The following is a 22,694-nucleotide window of genomic DNA, read 5'->3' on the forward strand; positions in this document are numbered from 1 at the left end:
CCCTGGGGTGCCCACAAAGCAGGTTCCTAGTGCTTAGTTGATTTTAAAGCATTCTGTCAGATTTTAAACTTATTATGTGTGGCTGGGAGAAGCGTTTTGCCAGGCGGCTTTGATTTTGATTACCTGGTTGGAGCTCACATGGATTCACTCATTCCCATATAAAAGACTGCTCTCAAATGAAGAAATATTAGCCCCAAAGGAGAATAATGGGGCGAAGAACAGACTCATTAGAAAAGACCCTGATGCTGGGAAAGATTGAAGGTGGGAGGAGAAGAGGACAACAAAGGATGAGATTGTTGGATGGTATCACCGACTCAATGGACATGAGTTTGAGTAAACTCCGGGAGCTGGTGATGGACAGGGAGGCCTGGCGTGCTGCAGTGCATGAGGTTGCAAAGAGTCGAACACGACAGAATGACTGAACTGAAATCAAACTGTGTCCTTTCCTATCAGTCAGCTGCAAAGAGCTATTTCCTCTGAAATGAAGGACACTTAACAGGATTTTATGTTTTAGAGAGTATGTCAATGTTCTTTTATTTTCCTCTGGATTTCTCTACCCACGGCCTTTAACACTTTTTCTTCTGGCCCACTCCCTTTGCCTCCCCTGAGCCTGTGTGGTACTCCACTCTGTGCCCCGTGCTAGGAAGCCTCTTCTGAGGCAGAGGATATTGCTGCATGTTTTATAAGGAGCCTCTTAGGTTGATTTACTGTTACTTTAATGGTAAATAGTCATAGACTGTGCCAGTATGGTGGTACTTTGTCAGGACTTTATTCTGGACCCAGGCTCTGGGTGTCACCTTTCATACCCACCAGGAGTGGTGTTAGAGACGAGATGAGGTCTGCCTGGGTGATATGGAACGAGCAGAGTAGCTGGAGAGAAAGAGGCAGCAGGAAGCAGCTTTATCTGTTTCCTTCATTAGAAGAGAAGAGGAGATGTTTGGTCTACTCGACATGCTGAGATTATGGTGAAGTACAAAAAAAAAAAAGATGTCTCTGAAGTGTTTTTTCAATTGCTCCAGAGAGCAAGGTAGCTTCCATGCACAAAAGCCCAGCAGTGGAACTCATCCCACCCCTGAAGGGCTGTCCTTTGCTTGGAATAATTAACACTGTCTTCTACCAAAATCTCATTGACAGCTAATGGGAAGAGAGCAAATCTCAACCCAGCCTCTTAACTGGTTTCCTGGAAGGAGGTGTTTTGTGGATCCCTGGACTCCTGTGAGCACTTTGGCTTTTTCCTCTCAGAATTCCTCCTCCGTTCTTACAACACGTGGCTCTCCCATCTCTTTCTGAAGGATGGTTATGCAAGACACGAGAGAATTGCTTGAAAGAACAGGCTGTGTGGGTCCTGCCTCAAATTTACAGCATCTGGAGGAGACGAGAAAGAGAGAGAGAAGCCTGCGGAGTGACACAGGGAGTGGGTGGGAGCTCTTAGGAGATGAAAGGGAATAAAAACTGAAAGTGGGATCCCGAGGCCAGCCCGCGTGAGTCAGGTCGAATGGTGAGCGTTTGGGACGAGGCCGTCGGAGTGGCTGGCGAGCAGGAGAGTAAAAATAGCTGCTTTTACTTTTCCTAAAACCTTGCTTCATCTCAGGCATTGCAGGGGCCCTGGAAAACTGCTCGCTAGTTCTGGTAAATGTTTGTGTAACAGAGGTGGGCCAGGGCCTCTGTTCTCCGGAGGCACCCACAAGCCTTGGGCTGCTGGCTGGGCAGATGAGAGCGCTTGGCCTGGAGCCCATCCTTCGTCCAGGGCAGAGAGCATGGCAGCTCCTGAATCCTGGCCAGAAAGCCCAGACATGTTCCTGCCCGCTGATAGGAAAACCCTAATACCCCTCTGGAGAGCTGAGCTGAAATTGCCACCTCTGCTCAGCCCTGGTAACAAATCCATGTCACCCCAGAGTCAGGGAAGAGAAGACGCCAAAAGACACCCACAGATACACTGCACCTTCGGTAGGCCCTGCGTCCTGCTGGGCAGACGCAGGGAAGCCTGGTTCTGGAGGTCAGGTGGTCCCCACAGAGCGTGAGTCATTCTGACTCCTCTGTTCTCCAGCAAGGCTTTGGGGCTTCCTGCCTGTCACTGGGCTACTCGGCAGACGCAACTGAGGGTTCACTTAAGTAAGACACACAGAGGAAGGGCAGTGGACCACCCAATCCAACAGCCCAGGATACCCACAGCGGACAAGGCAGCCCCAGGCCTGGGTCAGACGTGGTGCTTTCACTGATGGTCACTGATGTCAGTGAGGCCAGGTGGGCCAGGGTAACTTCAAAGACGTTTTGTAAAGCCTCAAGCCGATGCTTGTCTGTCTAGTGCGGATGTATTTGGAAGTTTGTGCTGCTGTGTTCTTGAGGTGTTTTCCAGGCTCAGTCACACTCTGAAGCCCCTGTGCTGCCCATTGGCAGTGGCAGGACTGGCCTCCCGCCCCATTCACGGCAGGGCATTGAGAAATGTGGGAGAGCTTATACCCGGGTGTGAATGTCTCTTGCACTGATTTTTTTTTTAGTCAAGGGAAGAAAGTGCTCTTGGAGAAGGGCATGGCAATCCACTCCAGTCTTGCCTGGAGAATTCCATGGATGGAGAAGCCTGGTAGGCTACAGTCCATGGGGTCACAGAGTCGGACATGACTGAGCAACTAACACGGAAAGTGCTCCGGGACCCACAGACTCAGGTGAGCAGGCCGCCGACAGCACAGGCCAGCCCCACGGGAGGTCCCACTTGTAGTTTAGTCGCCAAGTCGTATCCGACTCTTGCGACCCCATGGACTGTAGCCTGCCGGGTTCCGCTGTCCATGGGATTCTCCAGGCAAGAGTACTGGAGTGGGTTGCCATATCCTTCTTCAGGGGATCTTCTTGACCCAGGGATCAAACCTGCATCTCCTGCGTTGACAGGTGGATTTTTTTTTTTTTTACCATAGAGCCAGCTGGGAAGCCCTAGGTCCCACTTTGGGGACCTTTAAAAATCTGAAAGCTTTGGTTTCCTGACACATACCTGACCAGGACATCATTATTGTTACTTCAGAGTAACAAACACATTAAGCTGTCAATGCGTTTACGTCCCAGGTGCTGACCTAGCTGTGGGGTATGAAATGGTGAATGAAACAGACATTCTCTCTGCTTCTGTTGGAGTGGGAGGGTAGAAGACACCCTCAGTCAGTCAGTCACTCCTTTGATGGTTTGTGTCTCACCAGATCTTACACAACGAGAGCTGGGCGTGTGAGCCTGGGCAAGGTGATAGGGCCCACTCACTTCTACTTCTGCTTCAAAGATTAATGTTTTGATAATCTTCGGCTTTAGCATCCTTTGATTAGGGCAAGAGTCCTCCATGTTAAACTGCTAGTTGAGAACAGAACGGTTGATAGAGGCACAGTATATGGGTTGATAAGTTTCACTCCCAACACCCAGCACACTAGGAGAGAGTTCTAGAAAGCGGATTATCCTGTTTGGTGGCACCTTCAGACTTTCGGGCTCACTCAAAACAGCACCTGCGTCCGCTTTCCTCAGCTTCCCCCCAGCTGGTGCCAGCAGAAGCATTCACACGACCCCAACCCTGAATACCTCCTTGAATTTTGCACCGTAGGCACCTTCCTTGCCTCACCCCAGGCCCCGCCCTGGCAGCACCAAACGCTTCCTGAGGCCCAGGGCCCCCGGCCCATGGAAAGACACATGTGGCCCCTGACCTTGGAGCCCTCACAGCTGAGCCAGGAGACATGGCTCACAGAGCAGCAGGGCGAGGTGGTGTGACGTGCCCAGGTCAGCTACAGACCAGAGTTGCAGGAGCTCTCCAAGGCCTCAAAAGGAATGCAAGGCCAGTTGAGGTTTGAGCTCAGCCTTGGCGTTGGGTGGAGTTAGGCTAAGCTGCAAGGAAGTTCAGTTCAATCGTTCAGTCGCATCCGACTCTTTGCGACCCCTTGGACTGCAGCACGCCAGGCCTCGCTGTCCATCACCAACTCCCGGAGGTTGCTCAAACTCACATCCATTGAGTCGGTGATGCCATGCAACCATCTCATCATCTGTCATTCCCTTCTCCTCCCGCCTTAAATCTTTCCCAGCATCAGCTGCTGGGACCAGCATTTTAGCCAAAGGAGAGAGACAGAGGAGCTTCCCAGGTAGCTCAGTGGTAAGGAATCTGGATGAAGGAGACGAGGGTTCGATCCCTGGGTCGGGAAGTTCCCATGGAAGAGGAAATGGCACCCCACTCCAGTATTCTGGCTGGGATAATTCCATGGACAGAGGAGCCTGGTGTGCTGCAGTTCATGGGGTTACAGAGTCGGACATGACTGAGAAGCTGCACGCGTGCACAGAGCCTGGGTAGAGGCATTGTGGTGAGAGGGAAATACGACTTCGGATCTGGACCTGGGTTTCTGCGTGATCCTGGCAAGTTACACAACCCCCTGGGCCTTACTTCCAAGTTTGTTAGATTACTGTGCCATAACAAAAGGCTACTGTGCCATAAGGTGTAGAGTTGGTGGGGGTTGAGGGGGGGCTCAAGAAACTAATCGTACAGTTGTTACTGCAGGTGAAGCAGGCAGTTCAAGGGGTGAGGATGGCGCCAGCTGGACTGGCCTGTGTCCAGGGTCACAGCCTGTCACATAGAACCAAACAGGCTGTGAGCAGCCCATCAAGCCAGCTCCCTGCCGGCCTCCCACACTCTGCTGCCCTGAAAACAGATTCCCCTCCTTAGCACACACCTCACAGAGTACTTGGCAAGCACGCTCTGCCAGCCAGTCCTCAGCCTCACCCCTCTTTAGGGCAGTACGCCAAGGGGTGGGGAGTTATTGAGGAATTGGTATTGCTTGCAGGCCCCACCCTAGCCAAGATCGTTGTAATCTCACCTGGCCCAGCCTCCTGACTGGTGACTCAGCCTGCAGCCTCCATGCATTCGGTCCTCCACACGTGTACTGGGCGAACTTCAGACCCCCTTGCTCACATTACTGCCCACCCCCCCCCCCGCCCCCCCCCGGCCAGGGCAGCAGGTCTAGCCTGGGCTGCATAGTGAAAGTGTCAGTCGCTCAGTCACGTCTGACTCTTTGTGACCCCATGGGTTGTAGCCCACCGGGCTCCTCTGTCTATGAAATTCTCCAGGCAAGAATATTGGAGTGAGTAGCTATTCCCTGCTCCAGGGGATCTTCCCGACTCAGATCGAACCTGGGTCTCCTGCACTGCAGGCAGGTTCTTTACCGTCTGAGCCATAGTGAAAGGCCTTAAAATCCCGATGGCCATGCCAGACCCCAGACCAATTCTGTCAGATTCTCTGGGAGGTAGGACCTCCCTTCCCACCCCTGCCAGTAATTAAGGCTCTTTAAATGGCAACCCACTCCAGTGTTCTTGCCTGGAGAATCCCAGGGACGGGGGAGCCTGGTGGGCAGCAGCAGCCGAGGACGTGCAGACTAAACTGGGAATTACTGCAGTGGCTCCCCCTTGTGGGCTTGGGCTTGGGGCCAAGCCGAGGGATTAGGCCTGCACCGTGCAGCATGATCCGGGGTGTGGCCATCTCCAGGATCTTGTTACAAGTGCAGAATTGTAGGCCCATCTGCTTGCAAATCTGCATTTGTAGCAGGTTCTCAGGTGATTCCCGCACACTGTCAAGTTGGAGAGGCACTGGCAGCAGCTTCTACGAGACGCTCCCAGTGGTCCAAGTACAGTGCCAGGTGTTTACACACGCCATCTCAGTTCAGCCTCACAGCCTCTCTGCTGTTACACCCCCTCCAACAAACAAGGAAATAACCCACCATTTGTTCAACAAATCCTTATTGAGTGCCCAGTAGGGGAGAAGCTCTGTTATCAGGGACTGGGGATCAAAAACGATGCTCCCCTGCAGATCAAGTGCTCAGAGGCCAATGGGGTATGACTTCAACATCATCACTTGACAGCTGTGTGTTCCTGGGTGACACCCCTGGCCTCTCTGAACTCCAGTGTCCTCTTCTGCTGATCTGGGCTGTGGTCATGATTCAGTGATTTTTTTTCCCTAGGTGGAGTGCTCACCAGAAGGCCTGGATCTAGTCTGAGCTCAAGGATGTTTGCTATTGTTACAAGAAAAAAAAAAAAAATACTGCAAGGTTATGGCGGGAGGTGCAGTGAGGCGGTTGCAGAGGCGGCAGGGAGGAGAGCGAGGTTGACAGGTCTTGGACGCCAAAAACACCCAGGAGGTGATGCACGGGGGAAGGGCCAACGTGTGGACGAGGCCGCCCTGTCCTTGCACTCTCTGGCCCGATTTCTCCGGATCAGGCTGGTTCTCCCCACTTTTCAGACGAGTAGATGAGTCAGACCACTGTTGGCAGCGTGAGTCTGGGCCTCGATCCCGCCCCTTTGCCCCTTGAAGCTCTTTGCGGCTCCGGGGGAGGAGAAGACACCCCAGGCGGCCCCTCCAGGCTTCGATCGCCCCCCAGGTCCTCTCGGGCGCGCCACCTTGGCCTGCGGGGCGCGGGCGCCCCCTTCTCGCCGAGCCGAGTCATGGCAGCGAGCCCTGACGGGCCCCAGGGATGCCCAAGCGCGACGCGGAAGCGCAGCCCAGCCAGGGTAACACCCAGCCCCGCGCGGTCCTGCACCCACGGGGTGGGCCCGGGCTGTGGAATTGCGACCCGGGCCCGCGCAGGAGTCTGAGGAATCGGTTTAGGGGTTTTGTGTTCCCTCGGAGTACACCACCGTTTCCTGTAATTTAATTTTCTCTCCTGAAAGCGTTACTAATTAAATCCTTTCTCCGGCTAACAGTCGTTCGCTTCCCCTGCCCCTCTCTCCGTTAATTACCCAGCACGTTGCCAGGGAGTCCTGGCCCCTGCTGCCAGGCGCGCCCAGGTGGATGGACCTCGCTGCTGGCTCTACTGGACGCCTGGTCGGCTCCCTCCTCGGGTTTCCCAGGGCCCTTTCCACCTGGACCTGGGGAGCAGCCCTTACCAGCCTGATTAAAAGCAGCAACAGCCCTTTTCCTGCCGCTGCTGGCTTGGAATCTATCAAAATCTAATTCATATGTCGTTTCACCTCCCCGTTCTTTCCAGTTCTGAAGTCATACTTACTCTTCACTGCTTTTTTCGCCTAAGCACTCTTCCTGCCGTCTCCCCCACTGTCCACTGCACATCACGCTAGGCAGAAGTTTGCCAGACTGAGCCCAGTGCCTGGTGGAAGGGTACTCAGTGAATCTAGGACATAATCCGGACTAGAAGTCAGCTCTCCTGAGGCTTAGTCTCTTGCGGTCACAATTCAGAAGCCTCCCGCTGCCCTCTGTGTCACCCCTTTGGGGAGGTCATTCAGACCAAGTGTCCCATTGAGGGCTGAGAATGTCCAGTTCTTGATAAGTCTAAGTCCAGAGAGGGTGTGGAGAAAGGGGAGCCCTCCACCCTGTTGGTGGGAATGGAAATTGGTGCAGCAGCTATGGAAAACGGGAGGGCAGTCCCTTTAAAAACTATAGAGTTACGCCACAATCCAGCAATTCCACTCCTAAGCACATACCTGGAACAGGCAAAAACTCGAATTAAGAAACATACATGTTTTACAATAGCCAAGACACGGAAACAATCTAAATGTACATCGACAGATGAATGAATAAGAAGATGTGATACATATCTACATGGAGTAGTGCTCACCCATCGGAAAGAATGAAATGGTGCCATTTACAGCAACGTGGATGCAACAGAGACGACCATAACTAAGTGAAATAAGTCAGAGAAAGAGATGTCATATGATATCACGTATATGTGGATTTAAAAAATGGTACAAATCAGCTTATTTATAAAACGGAAATAGACTCACAGACATAGAAAAGAAACTAATCATTACTGAAGTGGAAAGGAAGAGAGGGATAAATTAAGAATTTGGGATGAACAGATATGTACTGCCACATGTAAAATACACAACGACCTGCTGTATAGCACAGAGATCAGTTTCTTGTAAAACCCTATAATGGGAAAGAATCTGAAAAAGAATATATATGCACGCAACTGAATCAGATATATAAATATACATACAACTGAATCACTTTGCTGTATACCTGAAACACTGTGAATTACAGTAATAAACATTGCATTCAGTTCAGTTGCTCAGTCATGTCCAACTTTTTGTCACCCCATGGACTGCTGCACACCAGGCCTCCCTGTCCATCAACAACTCCCGGAATTTACTCAAACTCCATTGAGTCGGTGATGCCATCCAACCATCTCATCCTCTGTCGTCCCCTTCTCCTCCCGCCCTCAATCTTTCCCAGCATCAGGGTCTTTTCAAATGAGTCAACCCTTCGCATGAGGTGGCCAAAGTATTGGAGTTTCAGCTTCAGCGTCAGTCCTTCCAATGAGTGTTTAGGACTGATTTCCTTTAAGATGGACTGGTTGGATCTCCTTGCAGTCCAAGGGACTCTCAGGAGTCTTCTCCAACACCACAGTTCAAAAGCATAATTCTTCAGCGTTCAGCTTTGTTTATAGTCCAACTCTCACATCCATACATGACTATTGGAAAGACCATAGCTTTGATTAGACGGACCTTTGTTGGCAAAGTGATTTCTCTGCTTTTCAATATGCTATCTAGGTTGCAGTTTTAAACATTGCATATTTAACCATTAAAAAAAAACAGTCCGAAGTCCAGTCACAACAGTGACTTGCCCAGGGTCACACAGGGACTCAGCATCAGAATCCTGGGTACTCTGGACTCAGTGTGGTAATCTTTCCAAGATGCCACTTACCGGATAGGGGATATGTGAGCCCCCCACCCTGACTTCTGCTTATGCAGGGTCCCCCTTCCCCTCAGAGCACCATGTCTTGAACACCACTCGCCTTTCCTCTCTATCTAAAAGCCCCCATTCAGGGATTTCCCTGGTGCCAGCAGCTAAGACTCTGCTCCCAAAGCAGGGAGCCCAGGTTCAATCCCTGGTTGGGGAACTGGATCCCAACTGCTGCAGCTAAGATACAGGACAGCCAAAAAAAAAAAAAAAAAGAGATAAAATCCCCTATTCAGGCCTTGTCTGGCCCAACTCTCAGCTCACTATCAGGCAGGAAAGGAAAGCAGCTCAAGCCAATCCCAGAATTTGAAAGGAGGAGTTTGGCGGTGATGGGGGGAGTGTTATTTTTTTTTAAGGAGATATTGGTGGTAGGGATTTCAGGCATCACGAGTGGACCAGAAAGGGGCATCTGGGTACAGGGACTCTGGGAAGGAGCCCGCACACAGGACTGCCTCCCTTCTGGAAGCGTCCAGCCCCTGCTCTCAGCTCTGTCGGCTCAGGGTTCCAGGTCAGTGCCCGGCTCCGTCTGCTGAGCGTTGGGCTATCGCTGCCTTCCGCTCGGAGGACGTTACCACGTTATCTCGCTTCCGCTGTCCTCGGCCCTGCGGAGGCTTCTCTCTTCCCGTATGTTGAGAGTGAGCTTTGACGTATGCTCTGCTTTCTCCTCGGAGCCCAGGCCATCTCAGGGTTTCTGGTGCCTCCCCTGTTCTGGTCCTTGGGTGTGGGTGTGAGAGATGCTGAGCTCAGCCTCCAGGCAGCGTTTCGTCCCCTCCTGCAGGCGCCACAACAATGCCTGGGAGGGCAGCAGCCCAGCTACAGCTCAGGCCTTTCTGGCTGGCTGGGCATCGTCCCTGAGCCCTGGAGGAGGGTCCCTAGCCTGCACTGTCCTCAGGCCTCCACAATCAGCCTCTGGAAGAAGCTGCTTCATCCAGGGCAGTTTGCCATCATCATCATTCTGGGAGGAACCAGATTCACCTCACTGGCTCTGAAGTCAGCCTGTTTCCATCTGCACGGCCACCTTAGGCAGCTGACTGCTCTATGAAGTCAGAGGCTGAGCCTTGGGCCTCTTTCTGTCCCCACCAAGGCCTATCGCATAGTGAGTGCATGCTTAGTGGCTTCAGTCATGTCTGACTCTTTGTTGGACGCTGTGGACTGTGGCCCACCAGGCTCCTCTGTCCATGGAATTTTCTAGGCAAGAGTACTGGAGTGGGTTACCATTCCCTTCTCCAGGGGATCTTCCTGACCCAGGAATCAAACCTGGGTCTCCTGAATGGAAGGCAGATTCTTTACCTTCTCAGCCACCAGGAAGTGACACCTAGTGCTGAATAAATGTGTTAGATGCATCCATCAGTCAATGAATTGATGAACAAAAACTCGACTCATGGTTACTTTTCAGCAGGAAATTTATTGGATATCTACAACAGTCCATGTGGAAAGACCAACTAGTGTCTGGGTTAGAAGGATAAACTCAGGAGCAGGCACCTGGGTTCAAATCCCAGCTCTGCCACAAGGCTTTGGGTAAATGATATAACCTCTCTGTGCCTCTGTTTCTTTATTTGGGAAACAGAGGTAATACTAAAGCATGCCTCGAGGGGTTCTGTGAGGAATAAACAGTGCATATGTGTATATGATAAGTGCATAGAGTGTGTATATGATAAGGGTCTGCCAGGTAAAGAATGCTCAGGAAGAGTTGGTCATTATCACCCACAGTAGAATTACTGCAACAGCAGCGTCGGTGGGCCACACTCTCACGAGGCGTGGGGGAATCCAGGGCAGTCCATCATCTCCACTCCCACCTTCTACGGCTTACAGTAGAGTTGGGAGACAAACCCACGCAGGAGGCAGTCAGTTAGAGCTGCCAAGTGTTGAGGAAGATCCCTCCAGTGCTGGACTGCAAACCTCATGGCGTGTGGTGGGACTGGGAGAGGCCTAGGCAGATGGAAGAGGCCTGTGGTTGTGGGGCTGTCCACCAGGGGGCAGCACGCCACAAAGGGCATGTGGGCCTCGCCAGTCAAGACAGGAGATGGTGCCACATGCAGTCTTCCCTGCGTTTCAGGGTTTTCAGCTTTTCGATTCTGCTCTACTCCCAGAGGCTATCTTGACAGAAACAGTTTCCCTCCAACCCCACTTGCTGAGTCTGGCTGGGAAGGAAAGAGGGATGGGGGAGCTCCCAGGGGCCCCTCTTTGGGGCCAGAAAGAGGTCCCAGTTGAGCTCTCCAGCGGCTTCAGGCTGAAACTCGGCAATGACCATGACCCCCTGCCTTTAGACTCCAACCCGGAGGACCCTGCCGATCTAGACATCAGGTTGTGCCCGATGCACCCAAGTGGCACTGCCTGGACCTAGGAGGAGCCAAGGTTTAGGCTGAGTCAAGGTTTTGTAAGAAGTGGTCAGAGGGAGGAGGCAGGGAGCACGTGCCCTCAAGACTAAAAATCTTCCTCAGCTGTGGCCTCACGTTGCCTACTCATGATCCCATCCCTCGTACATGGAGACTTGAAATTCCCAGAAATCACCTGGCATCCCTCCTTCTGTATAGTCCTTCCAGTCCCCACTTCCACCCACATCCTTGCTTTTCTGCCCAACCAACTCCTATTCATCCTGTGTGACCCAGGTGTCACCTCCTCTGGGGAGTCTTCCAGCTTACCCATGGCCCAGTGAGTGCTCTCCCCCAGGCTTCCCTAGCACCTTGTCCCTCTCCCTCCCGTCTATGCTCTCATACCTCAGAACTACAACCATCTGTGATTGGTTGTCTTGTCAGTGAACTCCCCTAGATTAAGCAATGGGTCTCAGTCATCTTCACCTGCCTGGTTCTTGGCATTTTGCCTGGCATCGAGTTGGCATCAATGAAAGTTTAAGGAATGAGTGGAGGAGCTGGGCCCGCACCACCCAGAGAGAGAGGAAGAAGGCAGAGGCAGAGACCAACACCAAGAACAGCTGAGCCACCCCTCCCCACCCCACCACACCAACAGGCTCACCTTGGCTGGTAAGCAGGACCAGGGTTCTGCCTCACCTCTAAAGCACCTGGGATAAGATGGGAGCCAAGCATCCTTGCTCCCTTGCCCAGCCCTCCTTTCTCCCCAGCAGGAGGGGCTGCCTCTCAAGCATCTCTGAGAGCATGCCCAGAAGGTACAGAAAGGAGCCAGGAAACTTGGGGAACCAAATGCATGGAATGACAGGGACAGCTGTGTGCTTAGGGGAGGAGACTGGCTGAAAGATGCCTGCCAGGACCTAGGACTGGCTCCTCATTACAGTGGAGGGCAATGTAGTTTAGGTCTCCTCAAGTACATCGTTTTCCCAATGCTCCTTTGGTTCTTGAACACTGAGGAGCCCAGTGTATCGCTCCATCTGACTCTGGGTGTGGAGGCCAGAGGACCTGTGACCTCTATTGCCACGGGCAGATGGTTTCCGACCCCCAGTTTTGGGAGTCAGAGTTGTGTGTTAAAGTAAGCTCTGACCCTCTTCCCCAACTCAGGGTTGCAGGGTGGTTATTAGTGACACCATCAACTGCCAGCCAATGATGGGCCAATGACAGCATCCAAGTGCTTCAGGGGGCCCTGAACCCCACCCAGGACCCCACTGAGGGTCACGTTCTCCCATCTCCAGGGCTCCTGCTGGCCTTGCTGGCCTGCAGGGCACCCTGGTCACCCCACTTCTACCTTCAGGATCACTTTGGATCTTTCCCCAGTAGCTCTCTGGTCATGCTCCCTGTCTGTGAAGTGGCTTTGGCATCCCCCCTCCTTACCAGCCCACAGCTGCTAACCACCCGAACCCTGGTTACATCACACTCAGAATGTAGCAAATGCCTCTTATCAGGTCCCTCCCACTTTCAGTCTACCTGCCAAGGCTCCATTTCTGAATTCTAGATCTAATCAGGTAATCCCCTTGCTCAAACCTTCAATGGTTCCCTCAGTCAATTCAGTTCAGTCGCTCAATTGTGTCCAACTCTGCGACCCTACGGACTGCAGCACACCAGGCCTCCCTGTCCATCACCAACTCCCAGAACTTGCTCAAACTCATGTCCATCGAGTTGGTGATGCCATCCAACCATCTCATCCTCTCATCCCCTTCCCCCACCTTCAATCTTTCCCAGCATCAGGGTCTTTTCCAAGGACTCAGTTCTTTGCATCAGGTGGCCAAAGTATTCCCTGCTGCTGCTGCTGCTGCTGCTAAGTCTCTTCAGTCGTGTCCGACTCTATGCGACCCCATAGACGGCAGCCCACCAGGCTCCCCTGTCCCTGGGGTTCTCCAGGCAAGAACACTGGAGTGGGTTGCCATTTCCTTCTCCAATGCATGAAAGTGAAAAGTGAAAGTGAAGTCACTCAGTCGTGTCTGACTCTTAGGGACCCTATGGACTGCAGCCCACCAGGCTCCTCCATCCATGGGATTTTCCAGGCAAGAGTACTGGAGTAGGGTGCCATTGCCTTCTCCAAGTATTCCCTATGACCTGTCAAAGTCATTCTAGATTTCTTAGCTTGGCATTCAAGGCCCCTCTGCTCAGGTCCCGTCTCTTAGCCTTAACTCCATCTGTAGTGTCCCCTGTGCTTACCGTTCCACGCTCACTCCAAAGCTCCAGGCCTGTTCCCTCCACCCAGGCAGCCCTCCCCGGGTCCCTCCACCTGCTGAGACCTCATCTCCCCTCCCCTACCTTACCCTACCCTACCTGGAAGTCCCCTACATCTAGGTATTCTCTCTCCTTCCTCTGAGCACTCCCAGGAATCTCTCCCAGGGTGTGAACCCTTGGAGAACAGCTGTCTCATCTGTCTTCCAGCCCCACTGTGTGCAGAATCTAGTTCTGGGCACATTAGGGGAAGAAGACATATGGAACGTGCGAATAAGCACTGACCTGTGCAAACATTCGGGCCGTGTTTATTGATCATCTGCTATGTGCTGAGCCGCCGCTAGCATCCAGGGCAAGACGGTGAACAAGGCAGATGTCTCTGCCCGGTGGAGTACAGGTGGCTCCTGCTCTAGAAAGCGCTGAGGGCTGACCGCAGCTCCATGTGTCCCCTCCCCACCTGCCCCAGCTTATCTAGGGGCTGCCTTGCTGTTTGCCTGGTGGTGAGCGTTCAGGGAGTGCAGACCGTATACAACACTGGCCTCGGCTGAAGGTTCCCCAACGGCCAGTTGTGTCCACCATCAGTCCAGGCTTGCAGGTCTTTGGATACCATCAGAGGTTATGTCCACTCACCTGCTCAGGGACCAGGCCCTCCCCCAGGCCTCAGTGCCCTCCCAGCTCTCCCAGGGGTGGGCAGCTCAAGGTGTCCTGATACTGCAGGAGCCGAGAGGGCAGGGCTCCCCGGCTGATTCTCAGTGCTGCTGAGTTCTGGATGAGATGGAAGACCGGGTGGACTCCCCAGCTGTCCTCTGACGTGGGAAGGAGAGGGAGGAGGAGGCAGGGTCAGCCATTCCATCCCTGGTGCCTGTGGGTCTGCAGATCCTAGCATGCAGACCTGTCTCCAGCCAGGGGTGATGCCCACACTTTTACCAGCCATGCAGCACATCCTTGACCCCTCACAATGGACACTGGCTGAAGGGCAGGAGCAGGGTCCTTGGGGTCCCACGCAGCTGCCAGGCATTGCCCTTTTATTGCTGACTTGTGAGGGGAGCCCAGGACCCCAGGGGAGGAGCAGGAGCAGCTGGGACAGCAGAGGTAGATTATGGACAGTGGTCATTTACCTGCTGGGACAGAAGCATTGTTAATTCTTACCTTCAGTATTTTAGCAGTTAGTATGACTGTGTCTGTGCATTCCAGTCTGGCCAGCCCTGATACCAACGACAGTGCCAAAGCAACCACGTCAAATCCAATTTAAAACCACATATTTTATTGATGTTCTTTACTGACAATACTCAGCCATGTGTACAAATATTACTCAAGCCCCACACCTGGCAACCTCCCCACTGCCACTCCCTCTGGCCAATCAGCCAGGAGATGACTCCCTGCATCATCTGTCTTCTGCTCCTTCACAAGAGCTGAGCCTCCAGGAGTCAGAGCGTGGCAGGGCTGCCTTCCAAGCTTGAGTATTGGGGTCTCCCTGCTCCTCTTCCACTTCCACTGCTTCAGTGTTGTCAGAACTGAGGGTGAGCATGCTCCCCGCCTCAATAACCCCTCCATCCTGGAAGCCTGGGAGCCCCATTTCACCCCCTCTGCCACATCCTTCCCCTCCAAATGACCTGTCCTGCTGACCAGCAAGATGGCAGAGTAACCATTTTTCAGGGAGTGGGAGTCAGTGCATGGGGACAGCAACTGGATGCTCCCGGGGGCAGGGATCTCACCATCTTGTTCAGTGTTGTATACCAGTGCCTGGTAGAGACTTGGCACATAGTTGGTGCTCAATAAATACAGTAGGAGGCATGAATGAATGCATGAATATAAGAGGGAGAAGTATGAGCGGGAGGCACTGTTACTACATCAGTTCTCAGAGACATGAAGGCAGGACCTTCCCAAGCTCTGCTCAAGAGCTCAAGGTGTTGTGCAGCCATGGTTGGGGTCACTGTGACCACCAGCTGGACACTGCAGAGTGTGGGCTTCAGCAGGCTGGATGGCAGAACGGCCTTGGGACCCAGTCAGGAGGGGTCATTTGTGTTGTCTCCACTCCCTCATATAACCCAGGGGTCTGGTCATCTGGGCCCCAGAACACACAGCAGCGCTTTCATTCAGAGTCAGTCAGGGCTGGCCTCCTATCTGCACCCCTATATTCTGCTCCCCACTTCTTGAGCCTCCACTCTCCCTGTCTCCCTTCTCAGAGTTGCGCATCCCCTTCCAGCTTTGCTTTCCCTGCCACTGCCCCGACCTGCTCCTGAAATGGCTCCATGCCCCTGTTCGCAAATGCCGACACCTCAACTAGCATTAATACCCAGTGGTCCTGAAAGTTTGCACCATGATTTTCAGACCCCTCCCTACCTGCCCCATCCTCTATGAAAGCAAATAACTCCCAGGTGTCTCTGCAGCAGGTCTTGCCTCTGGACCTGGCAAGTATCCTTTTGTACTCAGGAAGAGGACACAAATCGTGGGGTGGAAAGGAGCTTCCTTTCCCTGACCCTGTGCCAGAAATTCCTTCCACAGCACACCTATCAGATGACTGCTCAGTCCCTTCTGGAATACCTCCAGTTGTGGGGCACTCACTATCTCCCCAGGCAACCATTCAAACATGGAGCAGCTTTAGCTGCTAGAATGTCCTTCAGAAATAAGCCCATTTGCCCCCCTCATTCTCAGTCCTAAAATATTCCAGTGCCCAATCTCTGAACAACCCCCTCCCCTCCTCTCTATTTTCATAACAACATTCGTCACCACCACCCCCCCCCCCCACAGACACGCATACATGCCCTCTTCTATGTAGTTGTACAGTCACACACCTCTCTCATTTATCAGTATCTCCCTTCCTTTCTCCCTTATTCCTTGTCTTCCCATCATCTATGGAAGACCTGGAGGTTGGAGACCAATGGCAAAGGCTGGAAGAGTGCCAGGGAAAAGAAGCATCCAGCCAGGTCCTGGACTGGGCTGGGGGGCCCAGCTGGGGTAGGGAGGACAGGAGACAGCAGCTGGAAAATCTCAGGCTGTTGGCTTCTATCTCCCAGAGAAAAGGCCTTGCAACTTGGGGGCTGGGCAGCAAGCTACTGAGTTCTTTTTTCCTTCCACTGTCCACAGTTCCACAAAGATGAAGACACACGACCCTCCTTTCCCAACCTCACTAGCAGTTGGCAGAGCTGACTTGGCTGCCTCTCACCCATGGTCATTTTAAACATTTTTGCCAGATTTCAGGCCCTTAGGGAGCATCATACCAGCAGTAAGAGTCCGCTCCCCACTCCTAGTCTAGGGTTGAAAGGAAAAGCTCTAGCAGATAGCAGTGATGGTGGGAGACTTGGTAGAGAGTGTATGGACCAGGCAGAGACGGAAAGCAGGCACCCAAGGGAAGGAAACAAAAACGGAGGCCTCTGAACAGTTATCAGCCACCAGGCTGGCTCATGGGGGAGCCTAGCAATGCCTGGGTGGCCATCTTTCCCCCTTGAGAACCAACGCAGTTCTCTGGTGTTATAGACCAGGGGTGGATGCTAGGACCTTACCAGTCCAAAGTTGTAGTGGGTCATGGGTGGAGACGGGGTGCTGTGGTCTCATGTTCACAAGGAGTCAAGACAGACAGACACACACAGAGGAGTGATGGGAGTGCCTGCTACTTGTCCCGCTGCTTGCAGCTCTCGCTTCCAACATTGAACATGGGGACCAGCAGGCCCAACAGCCACCTCTTCCCGAAGACCTCCTGTAAGTTCTTGCGCCAAGGCCGGGGCCTCACCGCCACCCCCTTCCGCACCTGGTGGCGGGTCTGCCCCCGTAGGATCAACAGTAGCTGATGGCAGCAGAAACCAGCGCAGGCCAGGCCAATGGCAAACCAGAGATAAAGCATGAGGATGACGAACATTTCAGAACCGAGGACAGCTCCTGTAGAGGGAGGGGGGAAAACAAATTTCAGAACCGAGGACAGCTCCTGCAGAGGGCGGGGAAACACCAGACTCGCTTTACACTCAGGCCACGTACGAGACCGCGATCCAGGCAGGCGCTTTCCGCTCCGGAGAGAGGGAGATGAATGAGACTGAAACTACTTTTTGTAGGAGTCTCAGCGCTGTGGCGAGGGATAGGACTAGTTGTCCTAACTTTTTATTAATGCTGAGGCGAGAGAGGAGGCGAGATAGGAGCGCTGGGGACGTGGGGGTGAAGGAAAGGAAACTCCTATAGGCAGTGCCTAGATGCTAACCTTTGCTCAGGGTCAGTGCTTCCCATCTCTCTCTGCCTTCTCTTTGGGGGCTAGAAACAGGGAGAAGGGGGTTTTCTCAGGAGGAGAGAGGGATGAGCTGAGGACCCTGGAGAGGGAGATGGTGTCTGGGCAACTGGAGAGCCTGCTGCCTTCAGAGCTGTGAGCACTGGCTGGGAGGACTCAGGAAAGTGACAGCATGATGGAGAACAGGGCCTCGTCATCAAGAAGTCACGAGCTTCAAGGCAGCGCAGAGGATAATTCAATTATCAATGTTAAAAAGAGGACAGTATGGCCACTGGAACTTTCGGCCAGAGCTGTCCTATCAGAGCTTGCTAAGACTGGAAGAGGCCCCCAAGGCCATCAGTCTAGCCCCCTGCCTTGAGCCGGACCTCCCTTAAACCCCTCTAAATCCGCACTCTGCATGACTGGCTCAAACATCCACTGAGTAAGCGATTGCCCATTCTCTTCCAAGCTGGAGTGGTCGGTCCTTGCTAAGTTTGACTCTCCCAGCCCTGTGGCCTTGCACAAGTTTCTTAACCTCTCTGAGTTGCAGTTTGCTCATAATGTAAAATGGGTAGAATAGCAATAATTCCACAGGGTTGCATCATTCAGGGACACTGTGTGCCCAGTGGCCAGCATTCTGGTTCACACTCAGCCCAGCCCTCCCTGCTGAGCATCCTTCACAGATAAGAAGACCACCTCCAAAAGAGGCTCAAGTTTAACTCCTAAAACCATCAAGCTTTCTCCTTCTCCTTTCCAGGGCTTGGAGACCTGGTTGATCTACAACTTTGGCAGCCTCCACCTGCCCAGCCACCAAGGCAGTGGGCCTAGCAGAGAAATCAAAAGCCCTCCTCAGCCCCTCTCTCCTACAGGGCAAGCTCACCACCACTCCTCCCAGTGAGATGCAAGTGCCTGCCAGAGACCCCACCTTACAACCTACTCATCCCTGCAAATCTTAACCATATACCTCCCTTCTCCAGTTTCCCCTGGCCCTCAAGGACCTCTTCTCATCTCCCCAAGCTTCCATTTCCAGACTCCTGAGGGCTGGGCTTTTAAAACTTTTCCAGTCTGAGCAATGCTGGACTCAGCAACCAGGAGGACGTGGATACGACTCAGGTTTGTTCATTAGCATCCCTGTCTTGCCCTCAGCCCTAGGAGCTTTGATAGCAAGTTTCTGTTGGCAAACTTGGGGACAGATAAGTCCCACTGCCCGAGGGATGGAAAGCTCAGTCCAGCTGGCTTGCACTGGGGGCAGGGAACAGCAGAGGGACAGGGCTCACCTTAGGCTGTGCCATGCCTCTGACCCACTTCTTCCTTGTCAGGTTAGCTCAGGCAGCCACGTGTAGGATGAAGGACCCTGGGACCATGGTGCCCTCTGGGGTACAGGATGCTGACAGGCAAAGAGGGCCTGCAAGCTGGGATGTGTGAACATCAGAGCTGTCAAGCACAAGCATGCCTTGCAATGCAGCCTCAGGGACAGGCCTGGGCTGATGGAAGCTGTTTTCCATAGGCTTTTTTTCTGGCACAAATTAAGGCATATAGAAAAGACCTTGTGGCCTTTCCTTGGCCCCTTGCAGCAGCTATAAAAGGCTATTCTGGGGATCTGTTTTCTCTCAAAGTGTTTGAAGATAGCTAGCCTGGTTGCCTCAGCTCCTCTGAACTATTTAATAATAGTTCTGCTCCTTTTAGAAAATCACAGAATTTTCCTAATGGGTTGAAACAGTCACACCATCCAATCTCTCCAGCCCGGCTTCCCACCAAGCACCTTTGACAGAGCATCACCCAGATCTTTAACATCCATCCAGGGATAAGAAGCTCCCTCCCTCCCAAAGTGGCTCAATCATCAAGAAGCAACTTCAGAGGGGCAGCCCCAGGAAGCAGTATGGTGGGAAGAATATGGGCTCTGGATGCTAGCAGCCCTGAGTCGAAATCTTGGGTTTGATACTCTGTGTTTCAAAGCAACTTATCCTTGTTAAGCCTTTCGTTGCTGAGTCTTTAAAAATTATATAATACTTATCTCACAGACTTGTCCTGAGGATTGGCTGAAATGAGATCTGCGTGGTGAGTAGCACATACAGTTTGCCCAACAAACATTAACCTTTTTATTTGTCCATTGGATTTTTTTAGCACCTACCACACTGGCATAGTCTTCCAAGTGCTATGAACACAGGTCAGATGGCATCACCTCCATTTCTCAGATGAGAAGAATGAGACTCAGAGAGGTGACACAACCTGCAGTGGCCCATAAAGCCAAAAGAAAAAACAACTTCTAAAAATTTCACTGGCCAGTCCTTCTTCTCTGGCACCAACTGAGGGCATGTGGGCAGTACCCATCTGAAGACCCATCCCAGTTTTAGCCCCCAGGGCCCACATTCGCAGCCATCCCATGCTCTGGTGGCAGATCCGCTTTAGGGGCAGCCCCAGTTGAGGACAGGTCAGCCTGGGCACCTTTGTTCCTTTTAACACCCTCCTGTCCACCTAGCTTCCTGAGCAGATGAGAAGTCGGGGGGAGCCTCAACCATTTGGGTTAAGAAGTGAGGGAGAAGGGACAGGAAGGGAGAAGCTGAATAGGGGAGGTGTGTGTCAGGGCAAGGGAGAGAAAGGCTGGCAAGGGGAAAGATGTGTGTGTGTGTGTGTGTGTGTGTGTGTGTGTGTGTGTGTGTGTGTGTTAGTTGCTCAGTCATGTCTGACTTCTTTGCAACCCCATGGACTATAGCCCGCCAGGCTCCTCTGTCCATGGGATTCTCCAGGCAAGAGTACTGGAGTGGGTTGCCATTCCCTTCTCCAAGGGGAAAGATGAAAGCCTGGCAAAGGAGGAAAGTGAGATGAGACAGTTGGAGATTAGAAATCAAGGCCTCCTTTACTAGGGGGTCTGGCGAGGAGGTAAAGGATAGTGGGGCTTATTCTTCTGCTGGAACCAGGATCTGGGCCCCAAGAAAAGGACTGACTGGCTCTGTTTCCCCATCAGATTAAAGCAAGAGGTCCCTCTCCCTTACTTTCCTGTCTCCCAAACCTAGCACATATGGACAGTCCTCAAGCCCAGGCTTATCTCAAATCAAACCATTTCAAAATCCTCCCTTAGCAAGCATCCATTTTTATGTGAATAAAACTACTTGGAAAAGGAAGTGTTATCAGGCTCTCTGGCTCTCCTCCTTTCTCCACCTGCCTGTGCTCACACTCCACCCCCTAACCCGCCTACCTGCCCTCCCCCAGCCTGGTTATTTCAGTCCCTGGCAGCCTCCCATGCTGGCACCCGCCCGGGTCCAGAAGGCCCCGAGAGCTCTGAGTTCTGGGCCCAGATCAACCACCAGCCCTCAAGACAGCCCTCTTCGCTGGGTCCTTCCTGGGCCTCTGTGTTCCCACTGCCAAATGGCACCAAGCTCTCTGTCTTCTAAGGACTGGGCCACAGCCCCAACGAAAGACCAAAATGATGCTTCCCCAGAGTAGAGCAGAATTTCTTATGAGCATCCAGCCCAGACATACCACAACCATTTGGGGTTCTCAGTGGAAGTAGCTGTATTCTGTCTTTCTTTGTCCCTGAAAGGTCAATGGGGGAGGACACAAGCTATTTGTCCTGAGCTGTTGTGTGTTGTCTATAAAGACCTGGGAGGCAGGCCAGAGGCTGTCATTCGGAAATAAAAGATACTGGACAACTATTTAATACCATCTGAGTCTGTTTCTTCATGAGAAATGGAAATAACAATGTCATACACACATGGCTACCTGTCCATATATATATATATATATATATATATGCTACTGATTGTAAGAACCAAGACAGTCAGGGCCAGGGTGGGCGAAGTGAAGGAAATGAGGTCAGGGCAGATTTCAAGGCCAGGTAAGGAGGTAAGAACTGCCACCAGGGACCAGGTCCCTTTGGGCCTTGATACCCCAGTCTCCTTGGGGTACACTTTACAAGGTACAGCCCTCACCAGGGTGCCTAGCTGACCCCAGTGTGAGGGCCCCCACACACCTGGCTCCTGCTGGTGTAAGAGCTTCCTGGAGGGTCAATGCCCCACCAGTCCTGTGATGCTGGTGTGAAGATGGTCATTAAATATGGCTACAACTCCAACCAGGGTGCTCTTTGCTCTGAGCCATCTGTAGACCAGAGAACAACCTGATGGGGTCAAATATAATGGGTAGAAGGGCAAGACTGGCCTGGCACCCTGGTTAACCTCCCTGTGGTTGGTTGGCGAGATCTTTAGAAGGCAAAGTCCTTGGAGGAATGAGTGAGCCAGACTGGGGTCCAGGCAGAGGAAGGTCATAGCATGGGGCTACCTCACAGGCTGCATGGAGGGACTGCCAGCACTCAACCCTGCCTGCTACAGAGAAGGTGTATTGCCTGGATGGCCACAGTTCAATGAGCACATGGGCAGTGGCACCCAATGAGATAATGAACGAGGATGGGGGTGGAGAGGGAGGTTGCCAGGTGACATAGATGCCCAGTTAGTGTGAATTTCAAATAGATAACAAAACAAAACAAACAAAAAAAACTAATATGAATATGTCCCCTGCAATATTCAGGTAATACTTGTACTGAAAAGTTAAGCATCGTTTTATCTGAAATTACAGTGTAACTGGTCATCCTGTATATTATTTGCTAAACCTGGCAAACGTAGGGTTGAGGTGGAAGGTCTCTGTGTAGGGCCCAACCTGCCTGCCAAGGCCCACTCACCGGAGAAGAACTGGCTGATGGAGGTGGGAAGGAGCGTGAGGAAGGCCAGGGGGTGGGCGAAGGAGATAGACAGGACCGCGGAGATGTAGGCCACGCCGGCCACCATGGAGTAGAGGCAGGCCAGCGAGGTGTAGAGGCAGAACAGGATGAAGTTTCGCATGTTCCTGCTCCCGATGCAGTTGCCGGTGAAGAAACAGTGGTGGTCGTGCCTCAGGGTGACTCTGGCACACACGCGGCAGAAGTGGGTGCTGGGCGGGGGGCACAGGGCCCTCCTGGCCTCAGCCCCCTGGCAGGCATCCAGGTCGTCCGGGGAGTTCTGGATGACCAGGACGTAGTTGCCCAGGGCGTTGGTGGAGAGGAACAGGAAGAGCGCCCCATGGAGCAGGGCGGGCGAGAAGAGGCGGGCGGCCGTGGGGTCCTCACGCATGCGGGGCAGAAACAGGAAGAGCTGCAGCACCAAGGTCACCAGGGCGATGCACAGGAAGTAGGCGGGGGCCACCACGTTGAGCAGCCTCAGGGCCAGCATCCTCAATCACATTCCTAAGGGTCCAGGGTGAGAGGGAGACTTACCGCAGTGTC

At 52.8% G+C, this 22,694-nt stretch overlaps 1 protein-coding gene across 1 annotated transcript; it reads right to left on the minus strand.

Annotated features, from left to right (window-relative positions):
* Positions 1–16,861: 16,861 nt before the first annotated feature.
* On the minus strand, positions 16,862–22,641 carry ZDHHC22 (zinc finger DHHC-type palmitoyltransferase 22). The gene is made up of 2 exons (XM_052646601.1): positions 22,116–22,641; positions 16,862–17,127 (listed from the first exon to the last, which is right to left on the minus strand). The coding sequence occupies exons 1-2, from the start codon at positions 22,639–22,641 to the stop codon at positions 16,862–16,864; spliced, it is 792 nt and encodes a 263-aa protein (XP_052502561.1).
* Positions 22,642–22,694: the final 53 nt, after the last annotated feature.

This window comes from Budorcas taxicolor, chromosome 10, assembly GCF_023091745.1.
Source record: "Budorcas taxicolor isolate Tak-1 chromosome 10, Takin1.1, whole genome shotgun sequence".
Taxonomy (NCBI): domain Eukaryota; kingdom Metazoa; phylum Chordata; class Mammalia; order Artiodactyla; family Bovidae; genus Budorcas; species Budorcas taxicolor.